We start from the raw sequence: 16,692 nt of genomic DNA on the forward strand, positions 1-16,692 counted from the left end.
GATAAAAGGATGTGGGGCTTTAGGCTTTCTACATGGGGTAAAAGTATGTGGGGCTTTAAGGCTTTCTACATGGGATAAAAGTATGTGGGGCTTTAGGCTTTCTACATGGGATTAAAGTAAGTGGGGCTTTAGGCTTTCTACATGGGATAAAAATACGTGGGGCTTTAGGCTTTCTACATGGGATAAAAGGATGTGGGGCTTTAGGCTTTCTACATGGGATAAAAGGATGTGGGGCTTTAGGCTTTCTACATGGGGTAAAGGTATACATTATACTTGGTCCCTTTGCTAACTTGAGCATTACCTTGACTTTAGAGGCCATGAGGATTTTTCCAGTCAGTACAGCCCAGTTGTTGTTACCCCCCTTTTCCTGTGAAGAAAAAATCCAACGTTTTACCAAGCAGTGAGGACCTCAAAGCTTACATAAGTGAGAACCTCTAAGATTACAGAAGTGAGGACCTCTAAGATGACAGAAGTGAGAACCTCTAAGATGACAGAAGTGAGAACCTCTAAGATTACAGAAGTGAGAACCTCTAAGATTACAGAAGTGAGAACCTCTAAGATTACAGAAGTGAGAACCTCTAAGATTACAGAAGTGAGAACCTCTAAGATTATAGAAGTGAGAACCTCTAAGATGACAGAAGTGAGAACCTCTAAGATTACAGAAGTGAGAACCTCTAAGATTACAGAAGTGAGAACCTCTAAGATTACAGAAGTGAGAACCTCTAAGATTACAGAAGTGAGAACCTCTAAGATGACAGAAGTGAGAACCTCTAAGATTATAGAAGTGAGAACCTCTAAGATTACAGAAGTGAGAACCTCTAAGATTACAGAAGTGAGAACCTCTAAGACTACAGAAGTGAGAACCTCTAAGATTACAGAAGTGAGAATCTCTAAGATTACAGAAGTGAGAACCTCTAAGATTACAGAAGTGAGAACCTCTAAGATGACAGAAGTGAGAACCTCTAAGATTATAGAAGTGAGAACCTCTAAGATTACAGAAGTGAGAACCTCTAAGATTACAGAAGTGAGAACCTCTAAGATTACAGAAGTGAGAACCTCTAAGACTACAGAAGTGAGAACCTCTAAGATTACAGAAGTGAGAATCTCTAAGATTATAGAAGTGAGAACCTCTAAGATTACAGAAGTGAGAACCTCTAAGATTACAGAAGTGAGAACCTCTAAGATTACAGAAGTGAGAACCTCTAAGACTACAGAAGTGAGAACCTCTAAGATTACAGAAGTGAGAATCTCTAAGATTACAGAAGTGAGAACCTCTAAGATTACAGAAGTGAGAACCTCTAAGATTACAGAAGTGAGAACCTCTAAGATTACAGAAGTGAGAACCTCTAAGATTACAGAAGTGAGAACCTCTAAGATTACAGAAGTGAGAACCTCTAAGATTACAGAAGTGAGAACCTCTAAGATTACAGAAGTGAGAACCTCTAAGATTACAGAAGTGAGAACCTCTAAGACTACAGAAGTGAGAACCTCTAAGATTACAGAAGTGAGAACCTCTAAGATTACAGAAGTGAGAACCTCTAAGATTACAGAAGTGAGAACCTCTAAGATGACAGAAGTGAGAGCCTCTAAGATGACAGAAGTGAGAAGCTCTAAGATTACAGAAGTGAGAACCTCTAAGATGACAGAAGTGAGGACCTCTAAGATGACAGAAGTGAGAACCTCTAAGATGACAGAAGTGAGAACCTCTAAGATTACAGAAGTGAGAACCTCTAAGATTACAGAAGTGAGAACCTATAAGATGACAGAAGTGAGAACCTCTAAGATCACAGAAGTTAGAACCTCTAAGATTACAGAAGTGAGAACCTCTAAGATTACAGAAGTGAGAACCTCTAAGATTACAGAAGTGAGAACCTCTAAGATTACAGAAGTGAGAACCTCTAAGATTACAGAAGTGAGAACCTCTAAGATGACAGAAGTGAGAACCTATAAGATGACAGAAGTGAGAACCTCTAAGATTACAGAAGTGAGAACCTCTAAGATTACAGAAGTGAGAACCTCTAAGATCACAGAAGTGAGAACCTCTAAGATTACAGAAGTGAGAACCTCTAAGATTACAGAAGTGAGAACCTCTAAGATTACAGAAGTGAGAACCTCTAAGATTACAGAAGTGAGAACCTCTAAGATTACAGAAGTGAGAACCTCTAAGATTACAGAAGTGAGAACCTCTAAGATTACAGAAGTGAGAACCTCTAAGATTACAGAAGTGAGAACCTCTAAGATTACAGAAGTGAGAACCTCTAAGATGACAGAAGTGAGAACCTCTAAGATTATAGAAGTGAGAACCTCTAAGATTACAGAAGTGAGAACCTCTAAGATTACAGAAGTGAGAACCTCTAAGATGACAGAAGTGAGAACTTCTAAGATGACAGAAGTGAGGACCTCTAATATTACAGAAGTGAGAACCTCTAAGATTACAGAAGACTTACACATTTGAGCACCTGCTCCAGCTTGTCCCAGCTACTGAGTTTCCAGGCAGCCTCAATACAATAACTGTTTAGTTCTTGTGTCCAGCTTGGTCTGAATGTCAAATTTTATTTATACAATTTTTTTTTACTTATAGTGGATTCCAATTATAAATAAAGCAGGAATGATCTCCCATAATAACTAGCCATGGGTACCCGTTACACGTGAATTATAGGCCTATATATTTTAATGTTATACTTTTCTGAGAAAAATATTGTATAAAATAGATATTGGTCAAAACGCCATTTGAAAGAAAACAGCAAATAAGATCATTTATATCTATCTACATACAAAAATTCTTCTACGTAACTGTAACAGCTCTCAAGTGATAAATATATATATATATATATGAATTTGTAATGGTACTCAAGTTATTATGTTGACACAGACACACACAAACAGAGAGGATTACAAAACTAAGTTTTTCCGGCACCAGGAGGTAATAAAACCATCAAACTAGGTCAAAATTTTGAATTAGATTTTTTCAAGATTACATCATTTATATTAAGTATACAATAAAGCTGTGAGGTATAAAATGGTGAAAACTGTCAACATTTCATTGAATTTCTTGCATGACGACAATACTTCCTTGACAGGCTGTAGTTCTGTTACCTGAGCTATGGGTCCATCACCTAAGAGTTGACAGAATTACCTGGTAGTCTTACCTCTCAGCAAGAATGCCAGTAGCACGAAAGAGTGCAGATCCAGGTTGGGCCAAGTCCATTAGACTCTTCAAGATGCCGTGATGGTGTGAAATGACATCTGGCTCCAGCTCTATAGCACGATCATAGCAGGCCTGCGCATCTTGCAGTTCTCCTAGTGGGGACATTTAAAGTAGAAAATGGTTACCAAAATCTTTTAGTATACAGGTGTAGAAGGGCCAATAGCTTAGTTAAAGTATGTAGTATACAGGTGTACAATGTTACCTAATGCCTCATGTGTTAAGATTTGTTGCATTAGTGTAGGTTGTGAGACTCTAACAGCTGAGATGCCCAGCACACCATCTGGTTCATCCATCAAAACATACAGTTTCTGCAGACAAATATTTCAACAAAACATACATTTTCTGCAGACAAATATTTCAACAAAACATAGTTTCTGCAGACAAAAAATATTTCCACAAAACATACAGTTTCTGCAGACAAAAAATATTTCCACAAAACATACAGTTTCTACAGACAAATATTTCAACAAAACATACAGTTTCTACAGACAAATATTTCAACAAAACATAGTTTCTGCAGACAAAAAATATTTCCACAAAACATACAGTTTCTGCAGACAAAATATTTCAGTAAAACAGTTTTTTATAGATAGACGCAATATATTTCAGTAAAACATAGTTCCTACAGACAAATATTTCAACAAAACATACAGTTTCTATATACAAAATTTTCATCAAAACTATAGTTTCTATAGAATAAATATTTCATCAAAACATAGTTACTAAAGATAAAGTATTTCTATACAAACTATTCCTATTAAAACAAACAATTTTCAACAAACTAAATATTTCTATTGCAACATTTCCACAAACAATATATTTCTACTGCAACATTTCCACAAACAAAATATTTCTATTGCAACATTTCAACAAACAAAATATTTCTACTGCAATATTTCCACAAACAAAAAATGTCTATTAAAATATTGTTTCTGCAGGCACCAAAATCATTTACAAAACTTTCAAACTGTCTCTGGCTGACCTGCTAGGCTACGAAGAGCATTTTGTTACCTGCATAAAGTCTAAGTGCTTCTGTATATCCTGATCAGCAGAGACAAACATCTCAAAGTGTCGAAGAGCTCTGGTGTAGGCTTTACAGTTCAAACATGCCTCAGCCAGAACGTCTTGGGGAATTCTTTTTAAAAATCCTTTTACTGCAGCGTAACATGGGTTACTCTCATAAGTCTCTGCTAAAAGAAAAAACATTACCTTCATAGAAGGAAAAAACAAAAACATGAGTGGCCCAAACCTTCAGCTGTACTAACATGAGTGGCCCAAACCTTAGGTGTACCAACATGAGTGGCCCAAACCTTCAGCTGTATTAACATGAATGGCCCAAACCTTCAGCTGTACCAACATGAGTGGCCCAAACCTTCAGCTGTACCAACATGAGTGGCCCAAACCTTAGGTGTACCAACATGAGTGACCCAAACCTTCAGCTGTACCAACATGAGTGGCCCAAACCTTCAGCTGTACCAACATGAGTGGCCCAAACCTTCAGCTGTACCAACATGAGTGGCCCAAACCTTCAGTTGTACCAACATGAGTGGCCCAAACCTTCAGCTGTACCAACATGAGTGGCCCAAACCTTCAGCTGTACCAACATGAGTGGCCCAAACCTTCAGCTGTACCAGCATGAGTGGCCCAAACCTTCAGTTGTACCAACATGATGTTGACCCAAACCTTCAGCTGTACTAACATGAGTGGCCCAAACCTTAGGTGTACTAACATGAGTGGCCCAAACCTTAGGTGTACTAACATGAGTGGCCCAAACCTTCAGTTGTACCAACATGATGTTGACCCAAACCTTCAGTTGTACCAACATGAGTGGCCCAAACCTTCAGCTGTACCAACATGAGTGGCCCAAACCTTCAGTTGTACCAACATGATGTTGACCCAAACCTTCAGCTGTACTAACATGAGTGGCCCAAACCTTAGGTGTACTAACATGAGTGGCCCAAACCTTAGGTGTACTAACATGAGTGGCCCAAACCTTCAGTTGTACCAACATGATGTTGACCCAAACCTTCAGTTGTACCAACATGAGTGGCCCAAACCTTCAGCTGTACCAACATGAGTGGCCCAAACCTTCAGTTGTACCAACATGATGTTGACCCAAACCTTCAGCTGTACTAACATGAGTGGCCCAAACCTTAGGTGTACTAACATGAGTGGCCCAAACCTTAGGTGTACTAACATGAGTGGCCAAAACCTTCAGTTGTACCAACATGATGTTGACCCAAACCTTCAGCTGTACCAACATGAGTGGCCCAAACCTTCAGTTGTACCAACATGATGTTGACCCAAACCTTCAGCTGTACCAACATGATGTTGACCCAAACCTTCAGCTGTACCAACATGATGTTGACCCAAACCTTCAGCTGTACCAACATGATGTTGACCCAAACCTTCAGCTGTACCAACATGAGTGGCCCAAACCTTCAGCTGTACCAACATGAGTGGCCCAAACCTTAGGTGTACAAAGGCTACTCACCTCTGGCAGCCATTCTTCCACCTGAACAAGCTTGCACCTGGTGGTTTAGCCACATGGTTAGGTAATCCATGATGGAGAAAATGGTTTGAGCACTCAGGTGCTGAAAGTTGGTGCTACTGTCCTGGATGCTCTCTGGTTTCTGCATGGCACACAGAACTTCCATCAGCTCTCTATAAATCTGGGGACACAAACACAGAACTTCCATCAGCTCTCTATAAATCTGGGGACACAAACATCTCACACTACATGGCTCACAGTTTATTGTATTATAGGATAATTAATAACAGCAGTGTTTGTGGAATTTTTTTGTAGTGTCCTTGACTCCATCTGTTATAATTTGTGTAGTGTGGATAGCTTATTATACATTTTAACTTTTAGTTACTTTGATTTCATTTGTCATTTTCCAGTTTTTTGTATAGTTGATGTGATGTGCTAGGCTGTACACAGCCTGTTAGTGTAACATCTAGGACCTATACCTTGTTAATGACCATTTAACACTCCCTTGCAAGCGCCGTCTATGTTACCCCATCCACATTGGCCTGTGTCCCATCAGTTAATTACCTCATCCACATTGCCCTGTGTCCCATCAGTTAATTACCTCATCCACATTGCCCTGTGTCCCATCAGTTAATTACCTCATCCACATTGCCCTGTGCCCCATCAGTTAATTACCTCATCCACATTGCCCTGTGTCCCATCAGTTAATTACCTCATCCACACTGCCCTGTGTCCCATCAATTAATTACCTCATCCACACTGCCCTATGTCCCATCAATTAATTACCTCATCCACATTGCCCTGTGTCCCATCAGTTAATTACCTCATCCACATTGGCCTGTGCCCCATCAGTTAATTACCTCATCCACATTGGCCTGTGTCCCATCAGTTAATTACCTCATCCACATTGCCCTGTGTCCCATCAGTTAATTACCTCATCCACATTGGCCTGTGTCCCATCAGTTAATTACCTCATCCACATTGCCCCTTGTCCCATCAGTTAAAACCTGCAGCACCACATGAGGCAGGATGTAAAGAGCCACCTGTTTGCTGTGACGCTTCACTGCACTACATGCAGTGAACACCTGCTTGGCTGTACCGGGGTTTATCTGAAATTATTCAAACACTTTAAAAAAACAACTCAAGTTAAAAGGTAAACAGCTCAATATCACATCACATACAGCACCACATACCTTAGTTATAAGGTAAACTGCATCACAGGTATAAGGTAACCAGTACCACATACCTTAGTTATAAGGTAACCAGCACCACAGACCTTAGTTATAAGGTAACCAGCACCACATACCTTAGTTATAAGGTAACCAGTCCAGTTTGAGATCCAGTCCTTAAAGTTTTTTCCCTTTTCACTGCCATAGATAGGCCGGGGGTAGTTGATCGACCTGATATCCAGTTTGTACCTGAGTGGTGACAGACATAAGGGCAATAACTTCAATAGCCAACAACATCTGACTACTTTATTTCAATTCACAGAAATAATTTATGTCCCTTATTAAATAGTTGTATTCCTTCACAAGAAGGTCAAAACTTTTTGCCAAAGTAGAATGCTAACATTCTTGTAATATTACTGAATGTAAGTGTTGTCGCTATTGATAGAGTTCTGTACCTTAATGTTTGAAACTTTATGGAAGAAACAGTTATTTAATAAACATTTTAATAACACACTTTTATATAATTATACGCTAAAAACAAGAACAAAAATGCACTGCTATCTAAATCACTAAAAAGAAATATATAACATGATGTACTGAATACTGTATTTAGAAAAAGTAGTTCATGTTTCTTGACCTCAGTATATGAAGGGATGGTGTGGTCAGCACTATGACCTCAGCATATGATGGTGTGGTCAGCACTATGACCTCAGCATATGAAGGGATGGTGTGGTCAGCACTATGACCTCAGTATATGAAGGGATGGTGTGGTCAGCACTATGACCTCAGCATATGAAGGGATGGTGTGGTCAGCACTATGACCTCAGCATATGAAGGGATGGTGTGGTCACCACTATGACCTCAGCATATGAAGGGATGGTGTGGAGAGCACTATGACCTCAGCATATGAAGGGATGGTGTGGTCAGCACTATGACCTCAGTATATGAAGGAATGGTGTGGAGAGCACTATGACCTCAGCATATGAAGGGATGGTGTGGTCAGCACTATGACCTCAGCATATGAAGGGATGGTGTGGTCAGCACTATGACCTCAGCATATGAAGGGATGGTGTGGAGAGCACTATGACCTCAGCATATGAAGGGATGGTGTGGTCAGCACTATGACCTCAGCATATGAAGGGATGGTGTGGTCAGCACTATGACCTCAGCATATGAAGGGATGGTGTGGTCAGCACTATGACCTCAGCATATGAAGGGATGGTGTGGTCAGCACTATGACCTCAGCATATGAAGGGATGGTGTGGTCAGCACTATGACCTCAGCATATGAAGGGATGGTGTGGTCAGCACTAGACCTCAGTATATGAAGGGATGGTGTGGTCACCACTATGACCTCAGTATATGAAGGGATGGTGTGGTCAGCACTATGACCTCAGCATATGAAGGGATGGTGTGGTCAGCACTATGACCTCAGCATATGAAGGGATGGTGTGGTCAGCACTATGACCTCAGCATATGAAGGGATGGTGTGGAGAGCACTATGACCTCAGCATATGAAGGGATGGTGTGGTCAGCACTATGACCTCAGCATATGAAGGGATGGTGTTGTCAGCACTATGACCTCAGCATATGAAGGGATGGTGTGGTCAGCACTATGACCTCAGCATATGAAGGGATGGTGTGGAGAGCACTATGACCTCAGCATATGAAGGGATGGTGTGGTCAGCACTATGACCTCAGCATATGAAGGGATGGTGTGGTCAGCACTATGACCTCAGCATATGAAGGGATGGTGTGGTCAGCACTATGACCTCAGCATATGAAGGGATGGTGTGGTCAGCACTAGACCTCAGTATATGAAGGGATGGTGTGGTCACCACTATGACCTCAGTATATGAAGGGATGGTGTGGAGAGCACTATGACCTCAGCATATGAAGGGATGGTGTGGTCAGCACTATGACCTCAGCATATGAAGGGATGGTGTGGTCAGCACTATGACCTCAGTATATGAAGGAATGGTGTGGAGAGCACTATGACCTCAGCATATGAAGGGATGGTGTGGTCAGCACTATGACCTCAGCATATGAAGGGATGGTGTGGTCAGCACTATGACCTCAGCATATGAAGGGATGGTGTGGAGAGCACTATGCCAAGTCAGGTGCCCAACAAAGCTGGATGGACTCAGGGACTTTAGCCTAGTCCAAACCACGATCTAAACTAGAGACCTTTTACTATCACAGTATAAGTTATCCATAGTTCTGTTATTAAAATTGAGTTACAAGATTAACCATAATCTGACAGAAAAACAGAAAGACAGCAGTATAAATAAAAGCTTATAAAAACAAGGAGATTTAAAAAAAAAAATTCATCCCATGTTTAGACTACCCATGCATGTAAAAACTTTTTTTAAAAGTTTGTTTCAAATATGCTTCTAATAGAAAATTTCAATGACGTGTATTTTTAAAACTGCATTAAAAAATAATTCTATTTTAATGCTTCTAATTCTTTCAGACGTGGGCAACTTACTTGCTACTAAGGAGGGGAATCAAGATTTCCTGCATGTCTTCTGTGAAACTGGTCCATAGTTTATTTGTACCAGACTGATGGATCTTGTAGATGTTCAGCAACTCTTGCAAGGCAAAGGCAGCACAATCCTATACAGTTAATACAAACATCTATACAGGACAAAAGGCAGCAAACTCCCATAAACTTTTTTGTACATTTGTACATAACAGCAGGGTTGGGATAGCACTCTCAGTAGAATCAGGCTATAGAAATGTGTAATGGCAAGACATTTTTTGCAATACATATTTGCTATTCAGTTTACCACTTTACTTGTTATTTAATAATATGCTTATAAAAAACTGCCACTGTTACATACAGGGCCTTAACACTGTCATGTTACAAATCTAAAACCCTGTTTTCTCCTCATTCAGAAATGTCATCCCCCTACCCCAAGAGATACATGACAATATTAAATAATTATGGTTGAAAGTTGGGAATTTCAGAAACGTGTTATTTTACTAATATCATTTATTGCTTGCAGTTTCTGCCCAGCTCATTTGAGAACGTGAAACATTATCTTTTAGTTTCTTCACAGACGCCAGAAATACTGGGTTAAGATAAGTTTGTGAGCATATTATAAAATAATTTTAGTTTAAAAGCCATGGTTGAACATGCATTGTGTTTCCATCTGGCCATACAGAAAGTAAAATCATGTCAATGACAGACTGTAAAGGGTTAATTAAACTGCTTGGAACTTACTTGGATTCTTGGTTCTGTGGCTGCCAGAAATGCCTTGACAACAATGTTGATCAGACCAAAAGCAAACTTGTCCTCAACAATGCTAGCACAGAACTGTAGAGACTTGCTCTCTGGATGCTGACTGATGAGATCTAACCTGAAATATCACAGGGTATCACACCCACTGGCAGGGAATGTGTAGAGACAGGGAACATGTAGAGACAGGGAACATGTAGAGACAGGGAACATGTAGAGACAGGGAACATGTAGAGACCGAGGACAGGGAACATGTAGAGACAGGGGACAGGGAACATGTAGATACAGGGGGCAGGGAACATGTAGAGACAGAGGGCAGGGAACATGCAGAGACAGAGGGCAAGGAACATGTAGAGACAGGGAACATGCAGAGACAGAGGGCAGGGAACATGTAGAGACAGGGGACAGGGAACATGTAGAGACAGGGGGCAGGGAACATGTAGAGACAGAGGACAGGGAACATGTAGAGACAGGGAACATGTAGAGACAGGGAACATGTAGAGACAGGGAACATGTAGAGACAGAGGACAGGGAACATGTAGAGACAGGGAACATGTAGAGACAGGGAACATGTAGAGACAGGGAACATGTAGAGACAGAGGACAGGGAACATGTAGAGACAGGGAACATGTAGAGACAGAGGACAGGGAACATGTAGAGACAGGGAACATGTAGAGACAGAGGACAGGGAACATGTAGAGACAGGGAACATGTAGAGACAGAGGACAGGGAACATGTAGAGACAGAGGACATGTAGAGACAGAGGACAGGGAACATGTAGAGACAGGGGGCAGGGAACATGTAGAGACAGGGGGCAGGGAACATGTAGAGACAGAGGACAGGGAACATGTAGAGACAGAGGACAGGGAACATGTAGAGACAGGGAACATGTAGAGACAGAGGACAGGGAACATGTAGAGACAGGGGGCAGGGAACATGTAGAGACAGAGGACAGGGAACATGTAGAGACATGGAACATGTAGAGACAGGGAACATGTAGAGACAAGGAACATGTAGAGAAAAAAGTACCTTCCAGGATCAATGGCTCCCAACTCTCCTAAACACTGGCCATACAGCAGCTGGGTGTGCGAGTCAGTTTCACGGCAGCCAATCAAAAGCTGAGAAATATAATTAAATTGTTAGCAGGAAACATTAAAACAGTGGAAGGTGTGCAGAGCTAAATCTGTGTGTTATTTTGAACAAAACGATGTGTGAAGACTTACAGCTGAGACCAACTGTGACAGCAAAGGCTCTGCTGTCTCACTATTCAACACAAAGCTGCTCAGTTCCTTCTGCAACACACAAGCACACAATCATTGAAACTATCATAAGCGGCAGCCCCATACACTACACAAACATGTATCCTAAAAACCTACTCCCTGCAACCACAATGACAAAAAGTATTTACAAATCAGGAATTGAAACACCAATGAGGTATAGGCATGGTAGCTAAGTTGTAAAAACCTGATACAAAAAATGTCAATGAGTTTTAAATAAAATGACATGTACACAGTCTATATGTGTCTACTATACAACTTTTTTCATAATGTTCATTTTTTATTTACATATTAGTTCAAGCTAAAATGAATGTGTGGAGTCTTTGGCTTGCTTTTATGTGTTCTGACTTGATATGTAATTAGAAGTTTTATTCTTTAGATATGTTTCACTTTTTTTTTTATTCACTCTTAAAATGCTATGAAAGCATTAATTTCAAAATTACTTTCCTGGTTTTAAAAATTTCATTTTGAAATATATAAAAATCCAGAGTGCAATTTTTCTTATTTAGCAGAACAATGGTTTTTTCTTTGTTCTTTTTTTTTTCAGAACAATATCGCTGAGCTGTATGCAGGTCTTTAACTTACATATAACATGTTCTAATCTAAAGACATAAAAGATGTACACAAAAAAAAACACTTATCATACCCTCTTATCCCGTAGAATTTTTCTCAGCTTTGACAGTGCATGTGCTCTAACATCTAGACTCTCATGGTGTATGCCATTGATAGAATGGGTTAATGTTGTCTTAAGATCTTCACTGCTAAAAAAAGCCATTGATAGAATGGGTTAATGTTGTCTTAAGATCTTCACTGCTAAAAAAAGCCATTTATACAATGGGTTAATTGACACCTTTACAGTTGACTAAAACAACACCTGGCTGGACACCTTTACAGCTAACTAAAACAACACCTGGCTGGACACCTTTACAGTTGACTAAAACAACACCTGGCTGGACACCTTTACAGCTGACTAAAACAATACCTGGCTGGACACCTTTACAGTTGACTAAAACACCTGGCTGGACACCTTTACAGCTGACTAAAACAACACCTGGCTGGACACCTTTACAGCTAACTAAAACAACACCTGGCTGGACACCTTTACAGCTGACTAAAACAACACCTGGCTGGACACCTTTACAGCTGACTAAAACAACACCTGGCTGGACACCTTTACAGCTGACTAAAACAACACCTGGTTGGACACCTTTACAGCTGACTAAAACAATACCTGGCTGGACACCTTTACAGCTGACTAAAACAATACCTGGCTGGACACCTTCACAGCTGACTAAAACAACACCTGGCTGGACACCTTTACAGCTGACTAAAACAACACCTGGCTGGACACCTTTACAGCTGACTAAAACAATACCTGGCTGGACACCTTTACAGCTGACTAAAACAACACCTGGCTGGACACCTTTACAGCTGACTAAAACAATACCTGGCTGGACACCTTTACAGCTGACTAAAACAACACCTGGCTGGACACCTTTACAGCTGACTAAAACAACACCTGGCTGGACACCTTTACAGCTGACTAAAACAACACCTGGCTGGACAACTTTACAGCTGACTAAAACAACACCTGGCTGGACACCTTTACAGTTGACTAAAACAACACCTGGCTGGACACCTTTACAGCTGACTAAAACAATACCTGGCTGGACACCTTTACAGTTGACTAAAACACCTGGCTGGACACCTTTACAGCTGACTAAACAATACCTGGCTGGACACCTTTACAGTTGACTAAAACACCTGGCTGGACACCTTTACAGCTGACTAAAACAACACTTGGCTGGACACCTTTACAGCTGACTAAAACAACACCTGGCTGGACACCTTTACAGCTAACTAAAACAACACCTGGCTGGACACCTTTACAGCTGACTAAAACAATACCTGGCTGAATGTTCTCCTCTTTGCCTCAACACTGCATGCACAGCTGACAGTTCTTTTATGTCTGGTAGAAAATAAATCTCATGGAAGTGTTGACCTAAAGCCACCCTGAAACAAAATAAATCTCATGGAAGTGTTGACCTAAAGCCACCCTGAAACAAAATAAATCTCATGGAAGTGTTGACCTAAAGCCACCCTGAAACAAAATAAATCTCATGAAAGTGTTGACCTAAAGCTACTGGTAACAGATGTAAATGTCACACATGACACTGTAAACACATAATGAAGGCAAGCATGACACTTCCAATAGATTTAGCCTTACTATTATAGATTAAATAGTGATCAGTGGAGAAACATGCTTCTTTAAGAGATTTCTGGTACAACTATTGAGGCATTTACATTTTCAAAAAGTAATTTTTTATAAATTAACTAATAATTTTTTTTTAAATTTGATTACAAACCTGTTTTCTACAATAAGATAATTAAATATTTCTGCCACCTGCACAGGTAAAACTTGCAGCAGTGGAAGAAGTGTAGCAATGATCTGTGACATCATCCCACCCAACAGCGACAGCTCCAGACTGAACAAAATATTTTTAATTAGTTTCTATTAGCTACTGTAGACAAATGTGTCAACACTAAAACATCAGCTAGACAAGAAAAAATAAGTCAACATTAAAGCATTAAGTAGATCTTATACTGACATACCTGTGAACAAAACAACTCCAGGCCTTGCAAGAGATCTCCACAAAGCCTGGGTCTGTGTACTTAAGTCCCAGCCTGCAATAGAATAGTCAAGTATATAAGGTCACTAGGCCAGTCTAAGGTCACTAGGCCAGCCTAAGGTCATTAGGCCAGTCTAGGGTTCTGGGGCAGTCTAGGGTTCTGGGGCAGTCTAATGTCACTGGGCCAGTCTAAGGTCACTGTCCCAGCCTTAGGTCACTAGGCCAGTCTTAGGTCACACACTGCTCTCAATTGTGAAGACAACCCACACTGTCAGGGTGAAACAAACGTACAGATGAAAACAGAATACAAATCAACACTGACATGAAAATAGGATACAGAAAGCAACATAAAAAGAGGAAACAAACTGCCACTGACAGGAAGAATATCAACACTTATTGAACTATCTGAATAAGAACCTGAGCGTGTTCATGACTTTGTATCTGATTGAGCCAATGTGTCTTGATCCCATTAACTGGATGATGGAGATCAAGCTTCTTAAAGCCTGTCAAAAATTGGAACAAATTACTCTACATGTAGGTGATAAATAAGTGATACAAGACAATGTTCCTATGATGACATACCAGTTTTTTGTCCTCCAGTGTGATGTTGGAATTGATGAGTTGAGAGTCAAAGAAAGCCAGCACGCCCAGGAGCCGTGGTTCTAGGTACTGAGCCTGTAACAACAAGATTGTCATGTCTAGTGGAATACACAGTAGCCATGGTCATGTCTAGTGGACAACACAGTAGCCATGGTCATGTCTAGTGGACAACACAGTAGCCATGGTCAAATGTGTAAATGAAATGGTCTAAAATGCATTTCACCATTTGCTCAGGAGTTTGAATGGATTTTGATCCTTTATACTGATCATCATGAGAGGCCACTGTCTTTAGTCCATTAAAAACCTGTCAGAAAGAAAAAATTCAATTATTCCAAATTACTTTAATATATCCACATCATCCCAACAACATGACAAGTACACCACCACCCCAGCCTGTACACCAGATACCATCTTGGCATCTAATCACCATTTTGACTTGTACACCATCACCATCCTGTACACCAACCACCTAACAGCACACCTGAAGAAGCCCTTACTTACCTGCTGATAGTGAGTTGATAAATGCACCAGCAATTCATTGTGAACCCTCTGAAAGTCAAGACGCAAGAGATTGCCCAGACTAAATTCTGTTTTATCCTGAAAAAAACACAGAAAAGGTTAACTGAACCTTGAAGCCGGACCACCATTGATCTCAATTCTGCATGGGTCTATTTCCTCAGCATATCAATTTATAAAGTACAAAGATATTCCGCACTATTATACAAATACTTGATGTGCAATTCTTTTTTCTACGAGATTTTATTCTATTTTTAAAAGTTTAAGTATTTAAAAATAGATTAAAAATCATGTCTATATTATGATGTGCCAATCTCCCATGGTGTTAGATAAGAATATTTGAGAAAGTTAAGGGAAGATCACTCCCGGTTTATTTATACTGTGTTCTATACTGCTTTTTTTTTTTAGTTTTTTCTAATTATTACATTACAATTCTGGATATACTTAGACAGAAAACTTACTTCTTTTAAAGTATATTTAGCAATCTAAGTTGCACATGGGTAAGGTTTGTAAGATTTTTTGCCAAATCAGAGCAATATTTTGCTGTAGCGGTATCATTTTTTTTTCTCTTTACAGTTGCTCATAACAGTCAAATGTTGGCAACTGGCTTTTCTGACACACTTGGTGTGGCTTTGAGTCATTAAGTGTGGCAATGAGAAAAAGTATTTACCTGTAGATACAACAATGCCTTTTCCATTTCTTCCTTTTGACACGAGCGAACTATGAAGGAGAAGATGTACTTTGTGTTGTCCATAAGAAGGGCGTGGTAGCTCTGGAATAAACAAAAACCTGTCATTAAACTCAAACAGTTCTGGATCTAGATATTACACTAGTGACAACTGGCCTGTAAGTAGTGACAACTTACAGTGCTGGACGACAGCTGGCCAGCCAGTAGTTTGATGACTTTGGTTGCTTCAGGAGATGCACGTTGTACTAACAATGGCAGCATGTACTTCTCTCCTGTCTGAAAGAAAAGTTTGGATGATAACACTGTCAATGATTTGAACTAGTTAGTGTGGACATAAAATAATTTTATCAGGAAAATTTCATGTCGGGGTGAAGACAATGTACCTGGATGTTGGGGTGAAGACAATGTACCTGGATGTTGGGGTGAAGACAATGTACCTGGATGTTGGGGTGAAGACAATGTACCTGGATGTTGGGGTGAAGACAATGTACCTGGATGTTGGGGTGAAGACACCTGGATGTTGGGGTGAAGACAATGTACCTGGATGTTGGGGTGAAGACAATGTACCTGGATGTTGGGGTGAAGAATCCTGGATGTTGGGGTGAAGACAATGTACCTGGATGTTGGGGTGAAGACACCTGGATGTTGGGGTGAAGCCAATGTACCTGGATATTGGGGTGAAGACAATGTACCTGGATGTTGGGGTGAAGACAATGTACCTGGATGTTGGGGTGAAGACACCTGAATGTTGGGGTGAAGCCAATGTACCTGGATGTTGGGGTGAAGACACCTGAATGTTGGGGTGAAGACAATGTACCTGGATGTTGGGGTGAAGACAATGTACCTGGATGTTGGGGTGAAGACACCTGGATG

At 40.4% G+C, this 16,692-nt stretch overlaps 1 protein-coding gene across 5 annotated transcripts in view; it reads right to left on the reverse strand.

Moving 5' to 3' along the window:
- The window catches only part of LOC131955118 (serine/threonine-protein kinase ATR), a 57,116-nt gene that overhangs the window by 19,356 nt on the left and 21,068 nt on the right, over nucleotides 1-16,692 (reverse strand). For 4 of the 5 annotated variants that reach the window (XM_059319120.1, XM_059319097.1, XM_059319103.1 and 1 more), the window contains 22 exons: nucleotides 15,997-16,095; nucleotides 15,802-15,903; nucleotides 15,117-15,212; nucleotides 14,839-14,919; nucleotides 14,598-14,690; nucleotides 14,433-14,518; nucleotides 13,999-14,070; nucleotides 13,752-13,871; nucleotides 13,294-13,398; nucleotides 12,032-12,146; nucleotides 11,332-11,400; nucleotides 11,138-11,226; nucleotides 10,094-10,229; nucleotides 9,356-9,483; nucleotides 7,006-7,117; nucleotides 6,671-6,808; nucleotides 5,703-5,880; nucleotides 4,220-4,398; nucleotides 3,411-3,516; nucleotides 3,150-3,300; nucleotides 2,448-2,538; nucleotides 302-367 (listed from right to left, as the gene is read on the reverse strand). In XM_059319120.1, coding sequence (XP_059175103.1) covers nucleotides 302-367; nucleotides 2,448-2,538; nucleotides 3,150-3,300; nucleotides 3,411-3,516; nucleotides 4,220-4,398; nucleotides 5,703-5,880; nucleotides 6,671-6,808; nucleotides 7,006-7,117; nucleotides 9,356-9,483; nucleotides 10,094-10,229; nucleotides 11,138-11,226; nucleotides 11,332-11,400; nucleotides 12,032-12,146; nucleotides 13,294-13,398; nucleotides 13,752-13,871; nucleotides 13,999-14,070; nucleotides 14,433-14,518; nucleotides 14,598-14,690; nucleotides 14,839-14,919; nucleotides 15,117-15,212; nucleotides 15,802-15,903; nucleotides 15,997-16,095 — 2,412 coding nt within the window. The remainder of the gene's footprint in view (nucleotides 1-301; nucleotides 368-2,447; nucleotides 2,539-3,149; nucleotides 3,301-3,410; nucleotides 3,517-4,219; nucleotides 4,399-5,702; nucleotides 5,881-6,670; nucleotides 6,809-7,005; nucleotides 7,118-9,355; nucleotides 9,484-10,093; nucleotides 10,230-11,137; nucleotides 11,227-11,331; nucleotides 11,401-12,031; nucleotides 12,147-13,293; nucleotides 13,399-13,751; nucleotides 13,872-13,998; nucleotides 14,071-14,432; nucleotides 14,519-14,597; nucleotides 14,691-14,838; nucleotides 14,920-15,116; nucleotides 15,213-15,801; nucleotides 15,904-15,996; nucleotides 16,096-16,692) is intronic. The other variant, XM_059319111.1, reaches the window with a different exon arrangement.

The sequence above is a fragment of the Physella acuta genome, unplaced genomic scaffold (genome assembly GCF_028476545.2).
Source record: "Physella acuta isolate Inbredline_101_S28 unplaced genomic scaffold, ASM2847654v3 ptg000079l, whole genome shotgun sequence".
NCBI classification, from domain to species: Eukaryota; Metazoa; Mollusca; class Gastropoda; family Physidae; genus Physella; species Physella acuta.